Below are 25,602 nucleotides of genomic sequence, written 5' to 3' on the forward strand. Positions count from 1 at the left end.
GGAGGCCAACTATGGCATCAGCAATGGAGTTAAGCCTGTGCTGCAGTGCAGGAGCGAATTCCTGGACCAAGGTCTCCATAACGGCAGCCATCCTACCAGTGTTGACCTCGGTGTGTTGGCATGCTGCGCTATCACCTCAGCCTAAAGACGGACAGACCCCTCCATAGTGCCTTGCAATCTGAGGAGTGCAGCGGGCATCCCTTCCTGGTGTTCCTGAGCTTGCCTTTCAGCTCTAGCAAAGCTGGATCCCACTGAGGTGTGTGTCTCTGCGCTGGTGGGGGGTGTGGGTGAGCGCTGTGATGGAGGGTGCCTCCAGATTCCTCTTCAGAGGTTTCGTCAGGGCTTGATCAGAGGCCCTGGGTCATGGACTCCGTTGACTGTTTCCCAGATGTGCCTGTAGAAGCAAGGGGAGATAATTATTGCATGGCAGTGGCCTGTGAACACATTACTCACAGCGTGATTGTCTGGCAGATGTTGCACAGCTGGACCCTCACTTGGTAGAGCATCATCGACCTCAGCGTCAGCACAGGACCGGTCCAGATCCTCGCTAGTCAGCTGGATGGCTCTGTTTTCAAAGTCCACGAGGACCCTGATTTCAGGCATTCTGCCACCAGTCTGAGACCTCTCCCTCTTGTTGTCTGTCAGCTTGTCCTGCTTAACTAATGATGGAGAGAGTGTAAGCAGGACGCCTGCCAGGCCAGATGATAGGGATGTCTGGCATGTGTGGGTGATGAGTGGTCCCATAGAGAGGATGAGAACACTGACGGTGAGTGTGAGACAGTGAATGGTGATGTCCCTTGAACTGGCAGTGAGTGAGGGCCCTGTCGATGTGTGATGGGTTTGTGAGTGTGTGAATTGAGAGTGACGAGAAGAGTGACTTACCCTGGCGGAACGGAGGAAATCATTCAGCCTCTTCCAGCACTGGGCGGCTGTCCTCTTTTGCAGGGCATTGGTGCTGACTACTGCTGCCACCCTCTCGTGAGCCTGGTTGGTCATGCCGTTGCCCATCCTGCGGCCAGAGCAGGGGTACACGACATCCCGGCGGGCCTCCACGGCATCCAAAAAGCGTTCCAATGCCATGTCACTAAACCTGGGGGCCGCAATCTTTTTTTGCCTTTCGTGGGCATCTTCCCTGCAGCACTCTTGGGCTTGAAGCACTGAGATGTGGTGCGCGCAGCTGGACTTTAAATATGGCGCCCGAGGTGATGAAACAATGGTGTGGCAGGTGAATGAGAGCCCGCCCAGCATCGAAACAGCGTGTTTCCCGGGAATGTATAAATAACGTGGTGGGTTTGGGACGATACGGCATGAAAAGCTGCCATCGCAACCGGAGGATAAAACGTCATTTTACCTGCTGCTAACACCCTTAGTGCAAATCTGGGATGATTCTGCCCTTAGAATGCACTGCCTGATAGGGTGCTGGATACAGATTCAATACTAGCCTTCAGAAAGGAATTCAATAAATACTTGAGTGAGAAAAGGTTGCTGGGATATGGAAAAGAGCAGGGGATTGGGGTTAACTGGATCGCCCCTTTGAAAGAGCCAGAACAGACTCATGGGCCAAATGGCCGCCTATTCTGTGATTTTATGTTGTTATACAGCCACCTAATTGAAAGGTTGACCTGTTCAAATTAAAAGAGAATTTAATGTGCAAACGTTAATCATTCACGAAATAATACTGCTGACACTAAGAGCGAGATTTTTTAGGTCCTGCATCAACGGAACTTATGCTGGTCCGTCAAATTTTCCATATCGCCCATGGCGATTCCCGTGGTGGACGGGACCAGAAAATATGCCCTAAGTTCCAGATGATGAAGTATCTATTTAAACTTGTTTTTGTACTTACTTCTCCTAAAGCTTTGGAGATAAAAGTCCAGATCATTCATTGCACTTATGCCAGGGATAGGGCATTACCCACACACAATGCAATGGAGCTCCTCACTTGCCCCTGCCATGTGGAACTTACTGTCAGGAAAGGCAGGTGGTGAGGGGATAGGTGTTTGCGATCGTATAATTCCATTCCAGTTTGGTGCAAGCATATTCATAAGCTATTACGAAAATGTTGCAGGTGACATCCTTTCCAGCTGAGCAAGTGCAAAGCATCGCAATGTACGGTAAAAGGAGAAATGTATAAATTTCAAGGCCTTTGCAATTGATCACAGGATAAGAGAAGGGAGAATTATGCCCGAGTGATCTCCAGCTTCTCCTGGTGACAAGCTGGAGGATCTGAATAGGCTAAACATCTCTTATTTCAATGGCAAATCAGGTGGAGAATGTAAATAGGGTAAAAAAGCAAATGATCAAAGCACACTAATTAAGTTCGAACAAACCTCTTTAGAAACAAGTACAACCACAACAATAAAATGCACAAATGTAGTCCCAAGCCTATCACTGGGTGTTTAATTTCACATGAATTATAACAAAGGCTACAGAGCTCCAGAAGAACTCAAGATCCTAAACCTTCCTCTGCAGGAAAAGTAAAGTGGTACCTTTACTACAAGGAAACCAACTTAACAAAATTAACAAAGAATTTAATCAAAGGCCTTATCAGTGTTGAAAAAAGCTTTTTTGCATCAAAATGTTCAAACAAATCCAGGCAAATATACATATATACACTTTGCAATATGCAATATAAATATATAGCTTATTCACTAAATATTCTAAACCACAATAAATATCTAAAATAATTAGGCACCAAATTAACTGTACTGATCAGTTTGATAGTAGTCAGTTTTGACTCTTGAAAATAGGACTTTACCTCTTCAAATTAATAATAGCAAACACTTTACACAAAATATACAGCCAGTTTTAAAATTACAGCTCCCTCTAGCTATCTGTAGCTCATGCCAGCCACTCACTTGTGGTCACACAGCAAAAAAAGCACATAACCTCTATTTTACATACAACTGTTAAAGGGTAGATGCTGTTATCAGTCTATCGAGGGAGAAGTTCCTCTCCTCAGAAACATCAATGGGAGTAAGCCTGTTTTTCATCAGAATTAACAAACTAGCTAAAATAAATTGTAGTAATGCATGGTGTTGATATATGTAAATTTTGAGAATATTTTGTTAGGTTACCAATTATGGAGTATAACTGGAATTCTTAGGGAAAAATTCCATGGTGCTGCTCCTCCTCAACAAGAGGCTGCAGTGTGGGTGGCCCAGAAATTCGACCTCCCCAGATACTGGACCTCAGCCTCATTGTAACAGCTCGCTGGCAAAGTGTAGTGAACAATTAGAATGCTGCTATAGTGCTAGTGGTACATGAATCCAGGGGAAAGGGACTGGAAAGTGATCTAGAATCTGGCTGGGGTGAGTGCAAGGGCGTGGGAACATGGGGACAGGGAGCTCAGCCTGGATTAGGGACAATGTTGGAGATCATTGCCTGGAATTGCAAGGATTGGGAGTAGTGGTGATTGGGCAGGGAAGTGAGGTGGGGGATCCTTTTAATAGAGTGTGCTCCTCCCCACTCCACAATCAAGCTATTTTACTTACACTTTTTGCTGACTCAGAATGAACCAATCTCGGAAAGGTGACTTTAAACAAGTGCTTAGACTATTTGCATATGCAAGTAACAGGCCAAACTCCTGCTTTGTATTCATTTGTGGGATGTGAGCATTGCTTGTAAAGCCAGCATTTGTTGCCCATCCCTAATTGCCCTTGAGAAGGTGGTGGTGAGCTGCCTTCTTGAACTGCTGCAGTCCATGTGGTGTAGGCACATTGCTGTTGGGAAGGGAGATACCTCTTAACAATCCTTATCCAGTACAGCAGGCAAAGTACTTCTGACTAGAAAACTGCCCATGCTCGCTGCCCACCATATTGGGCTTTAGTGGTCCGAGTAGCATCCAAAAATGGGTGCTGCGTGAATTAATTCCTGGGCTTGTGTGTCAGAGAACTGAAACCTCAACAACCATTCATGTCCCCTGCGGATAGGATTGAGAAATTACCCCTTACATGGCAGAAAAAAAAGTGTTCCCACTAAATGTCTTTTTTAAAATAAAATTCTGAGAACGTACTGTGGTTTGATAAGCTACTAAATAATTTAGGATAATATCAGTTTGTATATTGATTCAGTGTTGAAATCCATTTCAAATATTTGCATAAGTTACAGAAAAGTTGAGGAGTGAAAAACTCAAATTTACTAATCTCAGTGACATGGTGAGAAAGAATACTCTTAACTAGGAAGTAAATCGGTGTCCTTTGAGAAAAACAACCTTTCTTTTTCCGTAGAGGGAACACTGAATAAAATCTGTCGGATGCAGAAATGTATAACGTTCAATTTTGCTCACAGCTACTTGTATTTCAGACAGTATCATTAATATGGAAAAATATAGTCTATCTACAGGATATACATGATACGTGTGCCACATCAGTACTTTGCGTGCTTTTGAGTGGCAATTCTGCTCAATGTAGCAACATACATATAGACGGGCAAAGCTTGCTCAGACGCTACAAGTCTGATTCAGGCATGTCAGCCATTAAGTACCCAATGCCATAGCGGCCGTTTGGAGCTGTGTCTGCTTCTGGGGTGGGGGATCCATTTTGTTTGCGGTAGATGCTATTTCCAACCATTGGGGAGTGCATCTCACTTGAGGTCTTGCTGTGTAGAAGGCTGGCGTCGTCTTCCTCCAGGTTGGGGTTCTCTTTCAGAATCCGTCCTTTCTTGTATGAGACCGAGGCCAGGGAGTTGGAGCCATCATCGATTATGTTAAAACAACGGATGATAAAGACCACTGGGACAGGGAGTATTGCCACTACCACAAGGCAGATACAGACAGTCAAGCCCCATGTTGGGTAATTCAGAAATTTTTCACCGCCCTAGGAAAATGGATAGAAGAATTCTGTAACTGAGTCACTTGAATAATCAGTCATTTGGTTTTATCATGGATTCAGTAATTCCTCGATTTTGTTTTGAATTAGTACTAATTCTCAAGGGGAGTGAAATTGGTCTGCACCAGCGCTCAAAACAGGTTCATACAGGGAATGGGCAACCTCTCCTCGTTCAATGCAAAATGGCTTGAAGCAAGCTGCCGACTCACTGTAAGACTGTTTCGCATTCCTGCTGTAGACAAATATTGCCCCGCAAAATCTTAGATTTTACAATCTCACTTTACAGTTTTCAGTATTTCTAAAACTGAGTTCGACTCCATCGCTCAAGCACCTTTGGTGGAATCTAATGTGGAAATGACAGATAAACAAATGAGATGCACACAACTATTCAATTCAAAGATCTAAAGGCTTCACATAATGAATTAGGGACATTTCAGGTTTAAAATTTGCCAGGGCTTACTCTTAAAGCATGCAACTAACAAGGATTTGGCCCCAAGATGAACTTCTGACTGCACATCACCATAGACTATGCCTATTTCCACCTCTGTAACATTGCCCAAGTCCACTCACCTGCTACTAAAAACCTCAACCATGTTTTCATAACTTTAGATTTGACTATTTTAATGCACTCTTAGTTGACTTCCATTTTCCACCCTCCATAATTTTAAGGTCCTCCAAAACTGCGGCCTGAGTCCAAACCTGTGACAGGTCCCATTAGCCCAACATCCCTGTCCTTGCTGACCTGCTTTATCTCCAAGAGGCGCAATGCATTGGTTTTAAATACGGTCATCCTTGTTTTCAAATCAGTTTATGGCTTACCCCTACTACCCTACAACAATCCAAAATATCTGCGCTCCTCCAGTTCTGGCCTCTTACGCATCCCCGATTTTAATCTCCACCACTGGTGGCTGTGCCTTCAGCTGCCAAAGATTCAACCTCTGCAATTCCTTCCCTACACCTCTCCAACTCTCTACCAAATTTTCCTCTTTAAGTCACTCCAAGACAGAAAGCGACAGATTTCTGGAGACCACTGATATCAAGGGATATAGAGACAGTGCAGGAAAGTGGCATTGAGGTAGATGATCAGCCATGATTAAATTGAATGTCGGAGCAGGCTCAACAGGCCAAGTGGCCTACTCCTGTTCCAATGTTCTTATGTTCCTATGTTAAAACCTAACTCAGAACAAGCTTTTCACCACCCACTTGGAACGTTTTACTATATTAAAGCCACTATATGAATACATGTTGTTGTTTATTTTGGAGAGTAAGCTCTTCCCTGAGAGCTCTGAAAGTGACACATATAAGAACATAAGAAATGGGGGGGGTGGTGTCAGTAGGCCATTCGGCCCCTTAGGCCTGCTCCACCATTCAATACAATCATGGCTGATCTTATTGTGGACCTAACCCCAATTTCCTGTTTGTCCCCCCAAAACCCTCCACTCACTTGTCAATCAAAAATCTGTCTAACTCAGTCTTGAATATATTCAATGGCCCAGCCTCCACTGCTCTCTGTGGAAGAGAACAAGGTCCTCCTCATCTCTGTCTTAAATGTAACACCCTTTATTTTGAAACTGCGCCCCTTAGTTCTAGATTCCTCCACGAGGGGAAACACCATCTCAGCATCTATCCTGCCGAACCCCCTCAGAACCTTACATGTTTCAAAAAGATCATCTCTCATACGAGCACCATTACTTTCCAGGTCTTTTATGTAAATCTGGTGCCTTCCCCTGTCTAAAGCCAAACAATTTCTGCTTCATTTTGGAGTAGTATTAATTTATGCTGCTGACAAACGTACCTTTCTAAAACCCTATTCAAATAATTGGATGAAAATTAATTGAATCCTGATTTTAATTAAGGGGAAGGAGGTGGGTAGTGAATTGTGGGTGAGCGTACTGAAGCAGGCGGCAATCCGTTTGGCCCTCTATTTTAACCCCAGAGCCCTATTAGTTGTTTCAACATTGATTTCTGGCAGGAATGACGGCCACAGTGTCAGGCAGGAGTAGCTATTTCCAGGGAGTCCAGCTGCTGCCGAGGACCCACAGGAACAATTCCCAATAAGTTAACGGGACGGGGAGGGAATTGGAAAAGTTCACCTTTGGGGATGGGGCAAAGACAGAGGCAAGGGAGGCCTAAGGTATCTTTATGGGGTCCTTTATGAATTCCTGCTTCACCTGTAAAAAGCCAAAAGTATAAACCTGCCTGGGCGTCCTGTGGTCAGGATGTTGCCTCTCGCTAGCTTTTGTTGGCAGGTCAATGACTGCGACCCTTGGTTCACCCACCGTTAAACTGCTGTATGTGGCCTGATGGCATACATGCCGAACATACACACAAAATAGGAGCAGAAATAGGCCATTCGACCCCTCGAGCCTGCTCCTGTTTGTCTTTCGAATTCCACATTCCCATCTATCACCAATGACCTTTGATTCCCTTGCCTAACAGGAATCTATCTACCTCCACCTTAAAAAAATGTTCAATGACCCATCATCAAGATGTGATTTAAATTAAGCCCCGCTCCTTTGTGACAGGTCGATTTCGGGCAAGTTAGGATTGCGGGGGCAAATTGGCAACCCATTGCCAAAACAATGCTATCTTAATACCTAGCCAGTGTTCCCACTTAAGTCCCCCTTTTGAATTCAAACTCCGAACACAAATAAAATATTTCCTTTGTAGATCTCTAACTTGTCTATCCTTTCCTTAACGTAATATTGCTATGATACTGTCAATTTGTTCCATGACTGCACATATAAAATCCAAGGCCAACCTTGTCCTGACAGATTTTCCTCCTGCACTGATAGTTCCTGAAATGTTGGAGCTGTGAAGGCTAAATGATAGTTATGACTGGGATTCAAATTTATGGCCCTTGGAGCACCCTACCATTAGCGATACAAGGAGGTTATAATCCCAAATAACATCTCTGCATGTGTACACACACCCACTGAATCATCACCTGGACTCACAAGCAGAATCATAATGCAACTGAAGATCACTAATGGGTTTAAACAGCACTCACCAGTTCACTAATCCAGGCTTGGTAGCCTGGTGGACTCAAGCACATCTGGACAATGCTTGCCATAAGCAAAGCAATTAAAATAAGTGGAGAAACGTATTTCCACATGTAATAGTAATATTGGAAAGGCGTGAATCCAAGCATATCCTTCAAGTCCTCCATGAACCTAAGAAAATTCAACACAAAATCAAATGGCCCTTTCATTTGATTACTTTTAGCAACCTATGAAAAAAAGTTCCCAAAGGTAGAGCCTCTTATTGTGTTAATTAGTTGTGGCATATTCATTTGTGACGTGATTCTCCATAGGGTGAGCTGGGATGTTTTGTAAAGGGTTGAGTGGAGATAAAGTTCTTCATTTCAGAGATGGTGAAATAAATCTCAGAGCAGGTTAAGCCAGGCAGTTCATGCCCCGCTCCCAGCAACAATCTAGAAAATGAAATGGTCAGTGGTGATGACAGGACAAATCTATTTGCTTATAGTGGGAGAATAGAGAGAACAATAACTAAATTATAATGGGTCTCTAAATTGATTTGTTCAGGTTGCTCCAATAATGTGGCTTTTGTTGTAATGTGCCTTTAAGGGACAGCAGAATGGCATCATTAGAAGGGAAGTATGTCATGCAATCCAGTCTTAGTTTCATTTTTGCCTGTGAGCAGAACACAGCCCTGCTGCTGATGTCTTCAAGCTTTCTACCCATTGGGTAGAATTTTTCAGTCGGCATGCGGGGCAGGCCTGACACACCGATGCGTAAAATGATGCACAATGACTTCGGGTGTGCATCCCGAAGTCATCGCGCAGACCCACGATATCTCATTCGGCGGGTGCATGTTGGAGTCAGCTGCACACCCGCCGATATATAAACGTCCTATTAAGGCCATTAAGAAACTAATTGAAGTACTTCTTAACGTTGCCCATCCAAACTTAAGGTTGGCAGGCAGGCGTAAAGGCTTAGTGGTCTTCCCGTTTTTTAGGAAACCTCATCCATAAGCAGGATGAGGTTTCCAAAAGCTTTAATTCAATAAATAAAATTCTTTCATAAATATAAAAACATGTCCATCTCATGGGACGTGTTTAAATAAATTTTTGAACCTTTTATTTAATAATTTCAGAAGCCCTTCAATCTCCCTGCGGCAGCTCCAGTTGCGTCTTACACTGGGTGGGCCTTAATTGGCCCACCCACGTAAAATGGCAGCTCCGAGCCGATCGCGGGTGGCGATCAGCTCCGCAACCGCCCTTGCTCACTCCTGCCGAGCCCACCCACTGCCTGCAAAATTCAGGCCATGTATATCTGTTCACATGTTCTTAGTCTAAATAAATGAACCCACAGCACGTTTACCCAATCCCTTATGAGTGATGAGTGCCTTCATATCTTTATCATGACACATGACACGACACACTTCCCTTCTGGTGACGGCATGCTGCTATCCCTTAAAGGCATATCACAACAGGCTTGAGTTTGAATTCAGAAAGATCAAGCGTAATTTCACTCAGATGAACTCCAAGTTACCCTATAAAAGAGCGAGTATCGCTGGTTCTCATTGGTACCACTAGGTGGAGCAGCACGGAGCTACAAGATGTCCTACTGTCGGTCACAAAGAATAACCACTGCCTGTATGGCTGAAAAAAGATTGTACGATAAAACTGGGATATAGCTAATGTAAGAAGCAAAATTAGAAGAATCTATATCGTTCAGTCACTTTTTGTTACACATTTTACTAAGGTTTAGATTTATCATAGGACTGCTGGTACATACTTATTTGTGCCATAAACCCAAGCGATAACGACATTCTCCAGGATAACCACAATTAGTAGGGGAAGTGTGGCTGAGTAATCATCAAACATGGTTACAAAGTAGTTTCCAGAACGCTGCACAAAGAGGAGGCCTACACTGAAAGCCACGAGACAACAGCCAACTGGAGCAAAGGAAAATATATATTACAGACCTGACAGATGGCCAAAGTGCATTGCAAATCACCTACAAATAAGCTGACTGTAATCCTGTAATTGCTAGCAGAGTAAGCATGAAAAGGAAGTAGAATTCAAAAATCGTAAGACTTTTCCACACAGTACGATACTACAAGCAATGTTCGTTGAATAAAGGCACCAGTGTTCCTTGTCCAAACCCTTTCATGGGTCGACATTGAAAATAAAATTTATACATTGTCCACTGTGAGAGCTTCAGCATTTATTTCTTTCACGTACGAAGTCAGAGACAGAGAGCTCGCTTGTTGGCCGATTTTGAGTTTGAAAAATTGCCCTGAAGTCAAAGCTAGACAATGAGATGCTGAGTCTTTAAGATAATTCCCATGGAAGATCGAGCCACTGGATCAAAAAAAGGTATGCTAAGTAAGCAACTTTCTGTTAGCTCAGTTGTGGCTCTTTTTTAGTAACAACAGGAAAAAAAGCCCCTGTTAGGTTTGCCATAATTTTCCAAGCTGTTGATAGCAATATGCAGTCAGCATTCGTAGCCAAGTGGGGACGTGGGCAGAATTTTTAGGTGGCCTTGCGGGCGCGTGCCCTGCCCGATCGGACGCAAAATCACGCGAGATGACATCAGGCGAGTGCCCCGACGTCATCCAGCGCTCGCGCACGATTTCGGTCAGCAGGCACCCCCGAGTGTCAGGAGCACGCCCGCCGACAATTAAGAAGACAACTAAAGTTGCTGAAGTTCCAACTGTCCCCCGTTTTTCGTGGTCCATCCAACCTTATGGTTGGCGGAACGGCGAATCTGCCAGGTGGACTTTGCCTTTTTGATGAAGCCTCATCCAAGGGCGGGAAGAGGTTTCCGTTATTAAATAAAAAGTAATAAAGATCTATGGGTAGCATTTTCATCTTGTATATTTTCAGGTGACTGATTGTGACGCGTGGGCATTTTTTCACGATTTTTAAAACTTTATTGGTTGTTTTTAAAGTCTTCAGCTCCCTGAGGCAGCTTCCTGCCTTCGGGAAGCTATCATTCAGCGCTCACCTGCGCCCGCGCTTACAGCAGCGCCCGCCCTCCTCCCACCCCCCACCCCCCACCCCGGCAGCACTCATCATTTTGGCGCACGTTTCACGCTGGCTGGTCATTAATTGGCCAGCCAGCGTGAAATCGCGGTGGGGGGAGGGGGCCGACCACAGTTGGCGGCCTGTTCCCCGGCTGCTCCCAGGCCAGCCGATCACACCCACAGGCCGACCTAAAAGTCCTGCTTGTGGTGTTCGAGAGTCCCCATTAGAACAGTAATGGGTCCTGGTGGAGCTCAGCTTCAGTATCTGAAAGCACTGAGGGATAGGCCATGGAGAAAACAGACGGGCAGTATTAAGCTGATTGGGGGCTTCTTTAGACACTTTAAGCTTTAAAGTATATACTCCAATGTCTGCAATAGGATTAAGGGCGTTAGAAAGATCCATTTCTGCTGCAATTTCAAATCCAGTTGATACCTTGTGGGATCAATCTAGCCAACCAAAGGAGCTTTGGTCCCAATATACTAATTTTCTATATAAATATGACTTGCTATTTGACAGCCTCATACGTCCAGTAAAATACTATAAGAAAATCGGTTGATGAAAATATGCCCTCTGAATATTCAAAGTTAAAGACTAGCCTTCCTAAATCCTGTTCAGTTACGTTCAGCCAAGGCCTGGCGCATGCATCATACACTTATCATAGGTAAAAATTACAGCTTATTTTGGAACAACTCTGAAAGTTTCACATAGTAACGGTGCTACTTACTGGTGAGAATTTCTTTGCGCACTTTGAATGTATCTACAAGAGGTGTGAGTATTCCTTCAATAGTGCCAAACATGCTGCCCAGGCCCAGATTTACTAACATCAGGAAGAATAACACTGACCAGAAGGGGGACGCTGGGAAGTGAGTCATGGCCTCAGTGAAGGCAATAAAAGCTAAACCAGTTCCTTGCACAGCCTACAAAACATAAAACAAGTGAAGGGTATGTTAAGAATAAGATGGTGGGACGCTGCACTTGTACACTAAAACACCGCAGTGGAATCATCATACTCACGATTCTTGCAGGATATCTTGGACCCACAGGCAAATTTGACATTTTGCAGCCTGTCTGAAGGAGGCAATGAAGTTTCTTTGGGGCTTCAAAGACTATAGTTAGACATGTTAAAAGTGCCGCCAGAAGCTGAGCAATTTATGTTCATATGTCTAAATTGTGACTAGTCGTATGGGCACAGAGTGTACTAGCCACTAACACCTTGATCACGTGTGACAATCACAAGTATCAGACTTCTGTCCGTCTCAAGAGATGATGGGCCACACCACTTCTAGATGTCACTTCTAGATTGAGCATCATCTGTGTGGCTATAGAGGCTGACTCATGAATGGCAACCACAACATCTGCTTTATTCAGGCACAGACACTGTTGAGTGCATGACAGGTGAAAATGAAGAGATTTTGGATGGATTATATCATCCTGCAATTGTCCCATCATTTCCATACGCACGCTGGGAGCGAAGTGAACACCTCTTGCATCTGCCCTCAGTTCCAGCAGAATTTTTCATAGATGTTAAATGGTTCAGCATCCTACACCAAATCCCTCCCGTTACCCAGATAATGTCACCCTTGCTCAGAAAAACTGGAGGAACTTCAGGACTCTATGCTTTTATTAATCTATTTTGTTACAGACTTACCTGGTTAAGTTCATCCTCCAGTTGACATGAATCCAGGCCTAACTTTAGAAATTCTTCTTCCTTTACTTCCTTTATAATGTTGTACATCTGATGGTAATCTGTTGCTGAAACATCTGACAGGTTAACATGATGAGGGATAAGATCATGACTGACTGCACCTACTTTTAGCATTTCCAGGATCTTGTCTGCATTTCTGCAATATAACACATGGAGCTAAATCAGTGTGACAAACACATGCAAACATGAGCAAAACAGATATGGAATAGGGAATCAGTACCCACCTAGCAATGCATTTTTCATTGATAATATTTGCCTTAAATCCCAAGACAGCAAACACTACAAGGGTTGCTAAGACAGATGTGAAGAAATTGATGAAGGACACAAGGACTGCATCGAAATGGCAGTTGTTATCTCGTTTATTGTAGCTGGAGAAAGCAATCACACCACCAAATCCCAGCCCCAGGGCAAAGAATACTTGGGTTGCAGCCCCTCTCCAGACCTGAGGGTCCGACATGATCTCCAACTGTGAGGTTTGAAAAGAGTTTGTGATTAGTGCATTGAGTAAGCTCAAACAATCCCACAAATGCATGCCACAAACCATGCTTGAATCAAAACTGTTAAAATCAGTAAAATCAGGAACCTGAAGTTGAGGTTACGATCAAGTCAGCCATGATCTTACTGAATGGTGGAGCAGCTCAAAAGGCCAAGTGGCCTACTCCTGCTCCTAACTCGTATGCTTGTATGTAAAATTGTTCTAAGGATACCAAGCAAACAATAAATAGAAATAATTTGCATTCTTGCAATAGAGCAATGATTTTCAACATCTGTGAGATTTGTAGTGTTTGCCTGCACTGGCTGGGAAATATTAATATTTCAGCATTGGCATGGCCATTGTTAGTGGCCACTCCATATGAATTTTATAGACATAAAGGCCAATAATAATTTAAAGATAGCTGTTGATTGTCACAGAAGGTTCCAGCTGAACTTGTACTCATTATCTCCTTTTCCCAAAAAATCTCCCTCCTTGTCAGTCTCAAGGTGCTGGGAATTATTTGCATAAACAACTGCAGCTCGAGTGTCCTTTATCCAAAATCTTCGGGACCTACTGCACTTCGGATTTCAGATTTCGGTATACATTGCAGTGTATAGACTAGCCCTACTTACATGACAATGGCCTAAGTCTAGACTACCTATAAACCAAAGTAAATAAAATGCCTAGAAAAGCAAGATGTATCACTGAATAATAAACACAGGGTATCTGTAATAAGTTTCTTTTTGATAAGTTCGCCACAAAAACCACAAGGTAAGCAATGTGGACAAACAACTGGACTTCCTGTGCTAAAGGCCAATGAGGTTCAAAAAAAGTGCAGTTTTTGGATGTGTCTGGTTTTCAGGTTTACAAACAAAGGATGCTCAACCTGTACTATCTTCAAACTACTGTAATAGGAAGAGGTACTAAAGCGAAGTGAAGCAGGCTGCTTCCTTGAATAAGTGCATTAAGTAATAGCTGCTAAGCATCATTTTTAAAAGGGCACAATTATTCAGAATTTGCAACATGGACAAAATTTCACCATGGTCTTTTTAATTAAATTGTGTCTATGACAAATTGTATTAGTAACTAATTATAGTACAATATAAATGATAACGCTAGTATAGAATTATGTGTAATTTACAATACCAGAAATACGTTATTCAGCTCAACAGTTTATGCTGGTGTTTATGTTCCCCATGCGTCTCATCCCACATTATTTCCTCTAATTCTAACAGTATATCCATTTGTTCCTTTCTCCTTCATGTACTTATGTAGCCTCTTCTTACTATTCACCTCATCTACTCCACATAGTAGCAAGTTCTACATTCTAACTTCTCTCTGGATAAAGAAGCTTCTCCTGAATTCTTTATTGGATTTATTAGTGACTATAGTTTATATTTATATATATATATATATATAATATATATATTATACACATATTTATATATATGAGAACTTTGCATCTTGTAATTGTTATAACCAATCATGTTTGTCTACTGCGGTATGGCAACCTTTATAAGGTCTCGTTTGCTGATGTAGTTTTAATCCACTCCACAATACAACCAGAACCTGTTACTGAAATTGCGATCTAAAAACAACCATTAATTATATTGATTGATACGTTAATCACATAGCATATGCTTTTCTGAGCAATACTAGGCTGGTTTGTGATTTTCTGCTGATTTTTGGAATAACATTCTGTTAGGAAAAGAAATTAAAATCTTAGATTCGTTTATTATTTTTGAATCAGCTTGTGTGCACAGTTTAATCTGACTACATTTATTCTAGTAACAGAATAAACTGGTTTGCGCTCATTGTGATATAGATACTAGTATACTGTACCACTAGATGGCATGCAGCATAACAACCTTGAGCGTTTATCTGAAATCCCACCATCAGATCATACTGACAGAGTCAGCAAGAAGCAATTCCAATTTGACAATAAAACTGAGTAGAGCGTACCTTCGGGGTAAACATGTATCGGATGCCATCCATAGAACCTTTTAGAAGAAGACCTCGAACCAGAAAGCAGATAAGTACAACATAGGGAAACAGAGAACTAAAATACATCACCTGAAAAAAATGTATCAAGAGGTAGATTATTTCAGCAAAAGAATGACAACACCTTTTCTTCATGTCTAAAAGATATGTGAACACTTAACTGCATTTCAACCAAGTCTGCACGATCGAAGCTTTGCTAAATGTAATGATACAGAGGTATCAGGATTAGTCGTGTTGGTATCTCCTGTATAGTTGTGGGTGTTAATACAGCTGGGCATTAGGAGCAGTCAGATAACAACAACATTGTCTAGATTAAAGATGTACCGAATGTACAAATGATCAGCGATTAAACCTTCCTTTGTTTTATCCTCAACAATTTTCTCCTTCCCATCAATTTCCTACCAATCTCCTGAAGTCAATGGCTTTCTAACTGGCATACAAATGACATTCACTTTCTGGCATGTCACCTAAGCGGCTATTCTTCAAAATGAGCTTCACCAGCAAATTTTCCTGTTGTGGGGGGGTGGTAATCACACTGGTGCCTGATGTTCACACTGAAACAAAAAGGTGAATTTGTCTACTCCTTTTAACATGCTGCAACTTTTCTGGTCCAGGATGCTTGGGAGCAAGTCATTTCTGGATTTCAGAACTTTCTGGATGACTGAATGATGTTGGAATGCAGGCAGGTCAAAAACTGATTGCATCAATTTCACCCGCTGCGGAGATCATGGCAGATATTTACAGTTATATTGATCTTAATTTGGAAAGATGGATAAGCTGCAGGGCCTCCGATGTTTAAAATGTAGCAGCCTGAAGAAAACCTTTAGTATCTTAGGGCTACTAACTACTATAGATTACGAGCCTTGCATTATACGAACACAACTTTTGAGTTATGTTTAACACTTTAATACTGTGCTTGATACCCACTCAGCTTGCTGTAAAACTGCACTTCCAAAAATACTGTGCCCACAATAAGGAGGGATTAAATGTACATCATCTTTACCGAGCCTACGCCTTCTCAATTTGTTGTAGTGCCCAAGCAGTCGAGCGGCCAGTCAATGAGTTGCTTGGGTTTGATCAAAACATTTCTGGATAACCGATGTTTCCAAACAATACATTTCCAGACTAGACAGGTTACAGTGTATAGGGAAATGTTTCAATACTATTTACAGAGGCTTCATAAGACAAAAATCAATACCAGGCCAAAATAGTAAGGAAGGTAACCAAAAGCTAAGCCAAAGAGATGGGTCTTAAAGGAGGTTACGGAAGGAATTCCAGCAACTAGGGCCTTACTTGACTGAAGGCATAGCTGGCAATGGTGAGGCAAAGAGGTTTTGAGATGCACAGCGGTCAGATTTGGCGGAAGGCACAATTCTCAGAAGGTTGAAGGGTTGGTGAAAGTTACAGAGATAGGGATGGAGCCAAGCAATGGAGGACTGGAGGTCTGTACAGGTCAGTGAGCATAGGCTGATTGATGAATGGGACCTGGTTCACATTAGGACAGCATCAAGGTTTGGATAAGCTGACGATTAAGAAGATTGGATGGCCGGCCTAGACACCTCTAGGATGGTAAAGTCCAGAGTAGACCAAAGGTACGGATGATGGTTTTGGCAGCAGCTAAGCTTTGGTGGAACAGGGACGTGTGATGCTTTGAACGTGGAGATAGTTGGAGAGGATATGGGTTAGGAGCTCTGTTATCAGTCAAACTGAATGCCATAGTTGAGAACAGCTGGTTCAACCTGAGACAATGACTGGGAAAAGTGGTGGAATCAGTGCTGACAGTATGAACTTTGTGGGAGGGCAATGACTGCTGTCTTGCTATTGCTTAACTGGAGAAAAATGCGGATCATTCAGGCATGCATGTCTGATAGTATACAGTGCAGGAGTCGAGGTGGGTGGAGCTGATGTGGTCCACATATGTGTGAAACTTAAACCCATGTCTTTGGATGTTGTCACTGTGTAAATAATGTATATAAATAAGAAAGGAGGACAAAGGTAGATCCTTAGGGGAATCCAGATGTAATGATCTGTGGATGGAATGAGAAACCATTGTTTATGATATTCTGTCATAGTTGGATAAGGAAGAATATAGTCCCTCACAAATTCACTGAGGTGTTAGCCTAGATTATGGGCTCAAGTCACATTTAGTTGACTGGAAGGTGAGCGTTAGGAAAAAATATGGTTTCCGGGATAGGGAGAGGAAGCTTTGGTGGAGGTGCAGCTCGGTGGGCAAGAGGAAGACAGCCATGTGGCAGAAGCAGCTGAATAGATGGCCCGAATGCTGTTGACAAAGATGACCAGGAGCTCTTCATACTTGTTGACACTGTGAGGGAAATGGGAAGATAAGAGGGGTTTATGGAGGTGATTAGTAATGGAGAAAAGGACCGAGGGATTATCTTTGTATTCCAAGATCATCCTGTAGTACAGGAAGTTTTGGCAGAGCACAGCAAGACCCAATAGTGACTGATGTAGCCTAGCAAGGTCTGACGATGGATAGTTAAATCAATTGTGAGGGAATATAAGCAGCTGGAAGTAATGGTCTCAACGCCAGCCAAAATGCACACATGAATGGATATACAGGAAATTCAGGATACAAAGGCATAGCAAAGATCAGGGGAGACATGCCCTGGTTATAAATAGATGATAGAGAGGAAAGAACCCAAAATTAAAACCTGAGATCCTGTGTGGGATGAAGGTAACTTTAGACAGGGTAAAGTTGGCTTGGAACATCAATGAACAAACGTCCAGGTTAGGGCCCAGTTGTGGACACAGGCAGACTTTTATCAGGGTTTGCTTGATCGCAATAAGAAGGGGCAAAAATGGCTGCTTGCCCTCCGCATGCTACAGCAAACTGTAACTTCCCTCGGGCTGAGCACAGATTGGGAGGTCAAACCTTGGACCTCCCACCTCTGCACAGTCAGCTATTCTATAGATTCATTTTTTCTGTTGTTTTATCAACATCGTTTTGACCTTTGATTTTCCACTGAGTTGTCTTAAAAAATAAATCTTATCAATGCTTCATTTTTTCTAGTGGTTTTAAATGTCACAGGTTCTTTAAAAAAAACCATTTATATTAGATCACTGTCATAGCTTTACATCAACGAAACATAACCCTGGAATTGTTCAAGGGTTCCATATCAGTGACTTATTTTGGTGAACAGCATGCTCTCTAATAATCTTTCCTATCCAGAACATAGGTTTCACTTGCTTTTGATGATCAAAGCCAAGAATCACCTTTGAACTTCTCTGACGAAATTACGAGAAAACCCAAAAATATCCATTCAGCCTCCAGACACTGGAGCCAGTTCAGCTTCTATTAAATCAACCTATTTTATTACATTTGTTGAATGAGGAGATTTGAATAGTTAGCATAGTTTCTGTCTATTGACTATGCGTGCACCAAGGGCATACTGCACAGTCCTCTAAGATAGAGGAGTCTGTCTATAAGCTCATTTCATTCTTTAAATGAGAATCTGAGGCTTCCCAAGGGGCTCTTTTTTTAATGAACTCAGTGCTCCTAAAATATCTTGGATGCTTTTCCTCTGAATATGTCCTTTCTATGATTTCTACTCTGAAATTAGGTAAGGATAGCTGTATGGGAGCAATCAAGCCACTTTCAGCCAGGGGCCTGCACAAATACTAATCTGAAGGAGTTCTTGTGGTGTCCGACACAACAATCCTTTCAATGCCACCAAAAAATGGATGAACTACTCCATTCACCTCCTTGATGTCCACTGGGCATTGCTAACTACTCCACAACAGAAGTCGCTGCTCTCCAAAAGTCATTACTTGTGGTGTTATGAAAAACTACACAAACACGTCTTTCTAAAAATCACATAAGATATTTTTTGTAGCTCCATAAATTAAGTTATTCATTGCTTTCCACCACAGAATTGCCTGATACTTCATTAAAAATATGTGGAACATTGTTAACCAGAATGAGGGCAACTATGAAGGAGAGACAGCCCACCAAGCGGACGGCAGATAATTGGTCTTGTTTGTATGGCACAGCAAAATCCTTGAGACAATAATAAAGGAAAATATAAATGACAACATTTCAATTTAATCTTTCTTTGAACCCTGAGTTGACTTATGCAAAACAGGGCAGTTGTTGAGCCGTGAAGTGGGAACAAGGTATTGGAAAGGCTGGCTACTCTTGGGGTAGATAAGTCACCGGGTCATGGTGGCTTGCATCCCAGATTCCTAAAGGAAGTGGGGGTAAAGATAGCAGAAGGGGTTGGGCCTGTACTCATTGGAGTTTAGAAGGATGAGAGGCTACCTTATTGAAACATACAAGATTCTTAGGGGGCTTGACAGGGTAGATGGTGAGAGGTTGTTTCCCCTTATGGGAGAGTCTAGGACCAGATGGCATAGTCTCAGAGTAAAGGGGCGCTCATTTAAGACAGAGTTGAGGAGGAATTTCTTCTCTAGAGGGTAGTGAATTTGTGGAATTCTTTACCACAGAGGGCTTTAAACGCTGGGTTGTTAAGTATATTCAAGGCTGGGATAGACGGATTTTTAATCAGTAAAGGAATCAAGGGTTATGGAAAAAGACAGGAAAGTGGAGCTGAGGATTAGCAGATCAGCCACGATCTCACGGAATGGTGGAGAAGACCTGATGGGCCAAATGGCCTACTTCTGCTTTGATGTCTTATGGTCTAAGGGCTCGCTTTAATTTTTCAATCTTTAATAGATAGGGGTGCCTTAGAACAGAGGGGGCTAAGGGGTAACTTAATTGAGGTGTACAAAATTATGACAGGCCTAGATAGGGTAGACAGGAAAGAAAAAACACAAACACAGAATTACCTGGAAAAACTCAGGTCTGGCAGCATCGGCGGAGAAGAAAAGAGTTGACGTTTCGAGTCCTCATGGAAAGACTTGTTTCCCCTAGCTGAGGGGTCAATTACAAGGGAGCATAGACTTAACATGATTGGTAGAAGGATTGGAAAGGACATGAGGAAAAACTTTTTCACCCAGAGGCTGGTGGGCGTCTGGGATTCACTGCCTCAGTTGGTGGTTGAGGCTGAAACACGCAATCCATTTAAAAAGTACCTGGATCTGCATCTGAACTGGTGTAACTTTCAAGGCTATGGACCAGGTGCTGGAAAGTGGGATTAAAATGAGCGGCTAGTTTCTTTTTTCTCTTATTAGCCGGAGCAGACATGATGGACTGAATGACCTCTTTCTGCACCGTAACCTTTCTATATTTCTAAGGTCTAGACAGTGGTGTTCCCCAAGGATCAGAGCCAGTACCACTTCTTTTTTGCTATATATAAATAGCTTGGATCATGAAATATGTAGTAGAATTTCAAAATTTGCCAATGATACCAAACTTGGAGGAGTGGCAAAGAGTGAGGATGATATGAATCACCTGCAACAGGACAGGGAGAGCTTAGCGGAATTGGTAGATAGGTTGCAGATGGAATTAAATACAGGGAAGTATAAAGTGATGCATTTTGGCAGGAGGGAAAGGAAGAGGCAGTATGGACTTAATGACAAGTCCATACTAGAATTAAAAGAGTGTGCAGGAACCCACGAATATGTGCATCAATCTTTGAAGCTGGCAGGACATACTGGGAGGGTGGTTAGCGAAGCATATGGATACTTGGGCTTCATAAATACAGGCATTGAGTACAGATGCAGGGAAGTTATACTGAACTTGTATAATGCTCTGGTTAGGCTCCAGCTAGAGTATTGTATCTAGTTCTGGTCACCACACTTTAGGAAAGATGTGCAGGTCCTTGAGAAGTGCCACCGGGAGCAGACCAGGCAGGGTCTTCTCATGTAGGTGGCCCTTTGCCACAACTAGTACCTCTGTTTGAGCATAGGCTGCCAAAGTGAGAGGGCCACCCCTGCATCCCCCCAACCCCAAGCCACAGGCATGCTCCCCTGAATTTACCAGAATTAGGGGGAGCATTAAATTCCATCCATTCTATGTAAGAGTTATTCTGCAAAAAATCTGGTGGAAAACAAGGAAGGGAATAATTGGATGCCCTACTATATCACCATCAATTTAGGATCTGGAAATCAGACTGTTATCTGACCAGCTCACCTTTATAGTTATAGATGGATCACTGAGGTCCAATCTACATCTGTATGAATTGTGTGTATACAGGGAAAAGTGTTTTGTTGAAGTGGCAACACTGGCAATATCATAACTCAAAATTTAAAGTGGAATTAAACAGAACATGCTAGAAATACTCAGCAGGTCTGGCAGCATCTGTGGAGAGAAAAACAGAGTTAAGGTTTCAAACACTCCTTTCAAGTGAAGCAGCATTTCACTAGCACTTCCCTCAATTTAGTCTACTGCATTTGCTGCTCCTAATGCGGTTTCCTCTACATTGGAGAGACCAAACGCAGACTGGGTGACCGCTTTGCAGAACACGTTCGGTCTGTCCGCAAGCATGACCCAGATCTCCGTCACTTGCCATTTCAACACTCCACCCTCCTCTCATGCCCACATGTCCATCCTTAGCCTGCTGCATTGTTCTAGTGAAGCTCAATGCAAACTGGAGGAACAGCACCTCATCTTCCGACAAGGCACTTTACAGCCTTCCGGGCTGAATATCGAGTTCAACAATTTCAGATCATGAACTCTCTCCTCCATCCCCACCCCCTTTCCGATCCCCTATTTTTCCAAATATTTATATAGATTTTTCTTTTCCCACCTATTTCCTTTATTTTTAAATGTATTTTCATTCATTGTTTTATCTCTGCCTTTTAACCTACTTCGATCCCTTCCCCCTACCTCAACCCCACTAGGGCTATCTGTACCTTTATTATCACATTCCTTGGATAATATCACCAGTTTCGACACTTCTTTGTCCTTCTGTCTGTGACATCTTTTCGTTATCTCCACCTATCACTAGCCCTCAATCCAGCTCTACCTGTCCCACCCCAACCCCACCCCCCTTAAACCAGCTTATATTTCACCTCTTTTCTATTTTTCCTTAGTTCTGTTGAAGAGTCATATGGACTCGAAACGTTAACTGTGTTCCTCTTCGCAGATGCTGTCAGACCTGCTGAGTTTTTCCAGGTATTTTTGTTTTTGTTTTGGATTTCCAGCATCCGCAGTTTTTTTCTTTTATCCTAAGGTTTCAGGTCTCCGACACAGATGTTGCCTGACCTACTGAGTATTTCCAGCATTTTCTGTTTTCATTTCTGATTTCCAGCATTTGCTGCTTTTTGGCTTTTGTCCTGAGAATGGAATTTGCGAATTTGTATTTATCCTTTGTCTGCAGAAAGAGACTGATATTATCTAAGTTACTTGACAGAAGAAGTCAAGGAACGAAATATATGAGTGTGCTTTTGTGAAAATCCACTATCTGCAGTTCAACAAAAGCAGCAAGTAAGCAGTTTAATGTTTTTCTTGAAATCACAGGCAATGGATTTCCATACAAACACATGTCCTTTACTAATATTGGGAAACATGATTTCAATGCCATAGTATTACATATCGCAAATAATTTTTGTTTCACTAGAAAGACAGCTCTTATAAGGCAGGACACTGTCAAGCCCACTGATAGAGGCCGTAGAAATGTATATTCTGCTCATTCTGTGAAGACAGATCTGAGATTATCAGGAACTTGTTTATTTTTTCTGGTAATACATCCTGGGAATTATGCTGGAAAACAAAATCCCTTCAAAGGCCACCTGCTTATCCTGATATGTTTGGATTATGATTTCTTGTGGTTGTCACGTGTGATCAGGCTGTCGGCTGCTGATAAGTCATGATTGTCATGTCTCTCTGTCAATTTGCTCCTTCCTGGAGTTTAGTGTCTGTGTATTCCTTTTTATTTATGTTCATCAATCATATTGCACAAAATAATTCTTCCTAACAGCACATCCTCTAGGCAACCAAATTTGAGAGAAAATAGTTGAACACCAGACATGACAGTTCCTCATCCCCATGCAACTCTTCCCAACATACTCTCAAAATGAGTTAAACGTAACATATTCACATAAATCATAAACATACCCATTAACCCAGCTTCAATTCCTCTCCCCTTATGAACTTCAAGTACAGTCTTCTCTCCCATACCTCATGATCTTCACCTATCACCTAATGTTCGATGTTCAGAGACTCCCACATAAACAGATAAAATATATTTTCATGGGAAAGACTATAACTCCTTTGAACTTGTGCAAAGCTGGGGCTCAAAGCCACAAAACAAAGGGAGACCTTTCTTTTTTTCATGTGGGATAGACCCCTGAGGCACGTATGCTCAGGGATTCTATCTCCAGTGAATAAGCTCCTGACTTTATTTAAGTACTGCTGCCGCCTGGCAATCAGAGAAACAAACACATGGGGCAGAATTTTCTGTTCGGCGTGCAAGGGTGGGCCCCACACGCTGATGCGTAAAATTATGCGCAGTGATGTCGGGCATGCGTCCCGACCACACCGCGCGTCATTCCATCTTTCATTCGGCGGGCGCACACCGGATTCGGCTGCGCGCCCGCCGAACTATCAAAGGCCTTTTAAGGCCATTATAAGCCAATTAAACAAGTTGACAGCGCTGCTCATCCAACCTTAAGGTTGGCGCGCAGGTGAAGAGCCCAAGCGGCCTTCGCATTTTGCATGAAGCCTCATCCACGAGCAGGATGAGGTTTAATTGAATAAATAAAAATTTTTTAAACATTTTATAAACATGTCCCAGCTCATGTGACACTGTCACACGAGGGGACATGTGTAAATGATTTTTAACTTTCTTTATTTTAAGCGTTAAACCCGAACTTAATCACCCTGAGGCAGCTCCATGCCTCAGGGAGATTTCTGCACTCTTTTGTGCGTACGCAGACCCCGACTCTCCCTCCTACCCCTGCCCACACAGGTAGCATTGAGCGCTACCAGGTGCACGCCACGCCCATTGGCCTGCCCATGTAAAATGGCGGTGCGCCGCCGATCACAGGCAGCGATCGATTCCGCGCCTGCCCACGCCTGCTCCCGACCGGCCCGCCCAACAGGGAGAAAATTCTCCCCAACGGGGGTCAATTCTTATGTTCACTGACAGTGTGATCTGCAACCGAGACCAAACTCCTGCCCTTTGTAAAAGCTTTCTGGTTTTCATTCCATGACTGCCATTCAGGTGGCGAAAATGAAAATTTATCCCATACTGTTGAGCGAAGGGAAAGGAAGAGAGATCCAACTGAGGATGGATGCGAGAGGAAGGGGAAGCTTCGAGAGAGAAAGATAGAGTGAAAAGATACAGTGGCTAACTTGGGTGCAGCAGGAATGCCTGAGAACACTGCCGGGAGGCCTGACTGATTTTAATCGTTATAGTCACATTTAAATGGAGAAGGCACGCTATCAGTGAGTTGCTTGTCATTTGGGGAGGTGCAAAATCTGGCAGGGCAAATGCCTAACAGGGGTATACAGCATGCAGCTTAAAGAAAGCATTTCGACTTACATAGAGCAGCAGATTTCAACAGCATATCTGATGACAGACAGTAGCAAAGAGTAGGACTTATAGCAGCGTTTAAGGCTCAGAACTCCCGAGAGACTGAAGAAATCATGCTTCCAACAAGGGGGCCTTTAAATTGTGCCACATTAGCCTTCTTTTGACTTGTATCACCTATGGTTTGTGGGCAGGTCAGGAAAGTAATAGTTCAGTGCAAATTAACACATAACTGGTATAAGAGTCCTGGCAATGTCACTTGGCTCCTGCTTGGATATTTTAATTATTCTTCCACCTGATTGTACTTACAGTTGTAAATGTTGGGGTAATGAGACAAAAATTGGCATTGTTTTCTTGGAGGCTAAAAAAAATGCTTTTGGTATATGGAAGGAAGAAATGTGCACTATTTTGAGTGCAGCAAGAAGAGAGGAGATACCACGAGCTGTGAGATGGATACTTTAAAACTGCCTGGGAGTGGGAGGAGATAGATGCGAGCCAGGAATGTTAAAGCAGGATTATATCTTGACCCTAAGAACCAAAACTGCAACTGAGCTATTCTAAATAAACAAAACATGTAACAAACCTGAATTTTTACTGGTGAAGTCCAGGAAAAAGGAGACAGTAATCAAATTTACATATAAGATTAATCCTCATTCTGAGTGAAAGGGATCTGTGAACGAGTGAACAAGCGAATTCCCTACCCCAGAGGATTATGGATGCTCCATGGTTGAGTGCATTTTTGGCTGGAATAGACAGATTTTTGGGCCTCTCAGGAAATTAAGGGATATGGGGAGCAGGCAGGAAAATGGGGTTGAAGCCCATGATCAGCCATAATTGTACTGAATGGCGGAGCATGCTCGACAGGCTGTGTGCTTTTACTCCTGCTCCTATCTCTTATGTTCAAAGAGGCTGCAAAGTTGCGAGGGATATAGCTGGAAGGGCACAAATGTCACGTTGCTTCACTAACTACTCCGTTGTAGTCTCTCTACCTATTGTTCAGTGGTTGCTGTAGTATTCTGATTAAGTGAATCCTCATATAATTCAACTCAAATTCAAATCAAGGACATACCATAAATTAGCTTAAGCATTTAATTTGTGAAATTTCCCCTAACCATTTTGTGCATCAAACTTAGTCCAAGCCCAGGTTAGAAACATAGTAACAAAAGCTGCTAAAGTTTTGTTCATGGCTTGGCTAGGTCTAC

The 25,602-nt window shown here is 42.8% G+C and overlaps 1 protein-coding gene across 1 annotated transcript in view; it reads right to left on the reverse strand.

Moving 5' to 3' along the window:
* Window positions 1-2,397: 2,397 nt before the first annotated feature.
* slc6a15 (solute carrier family 6 member 15) overlaps window positions 2,398-25,602 on the reverse strand; it is a 32,320-nt gene continuing 9,115 nt past the window's right edge. The window contains exons 5-11 of the mRNA XM_041215943.1: window positions 14,967-15,077; window positions 12,754-12,995; window positions 12,473-12,665; window positions 11,549-11,741; window positions 9,590-9,749; window positions 7,840-8,002; window positions 2,398-4,817 (exon numbers count right to left, since the gene is read on the reverse strand). Coding sequence (XP_041071877.1) covers window positions 4,449-4,817; window positions 7,840-8,002; window positions 9,590-9,749; window positions 11,549-11,741; window positions 12,473-12,665; window positions 12,754-12,995; window positions 14,967-15,077 — 1,431 coding nt within the window. The 3' untranslated portion in view covers window positions 2,398-4,448. The remainder of the gene's footprint in view (window positions 4,818-7,839; window positions 8,003-9,589; window positions 9,750-11,548; window positions 11,742-12,472; window positions 12,666-12,753; window positions 12,996-14,966; window positions 15,078-25,602) is intronic.

Source organism: Carcharodon carcharias, chromosome 21 (genome assembly GCF_017639515.1).
Source record: "Carcharodon carcharias isolate sCarCar2 chromosome 21, sCarCar2.pri, whole genome shotgun sequence".
In the NCBI taxonomy this organism is placed as follows: domain Eukaryota; kingdom Metazoa; phylum Chordata; class Chondrichthyes; order Lamniformes; family Lamnidae; genus Carcharodon; species Carcharodon carcharias.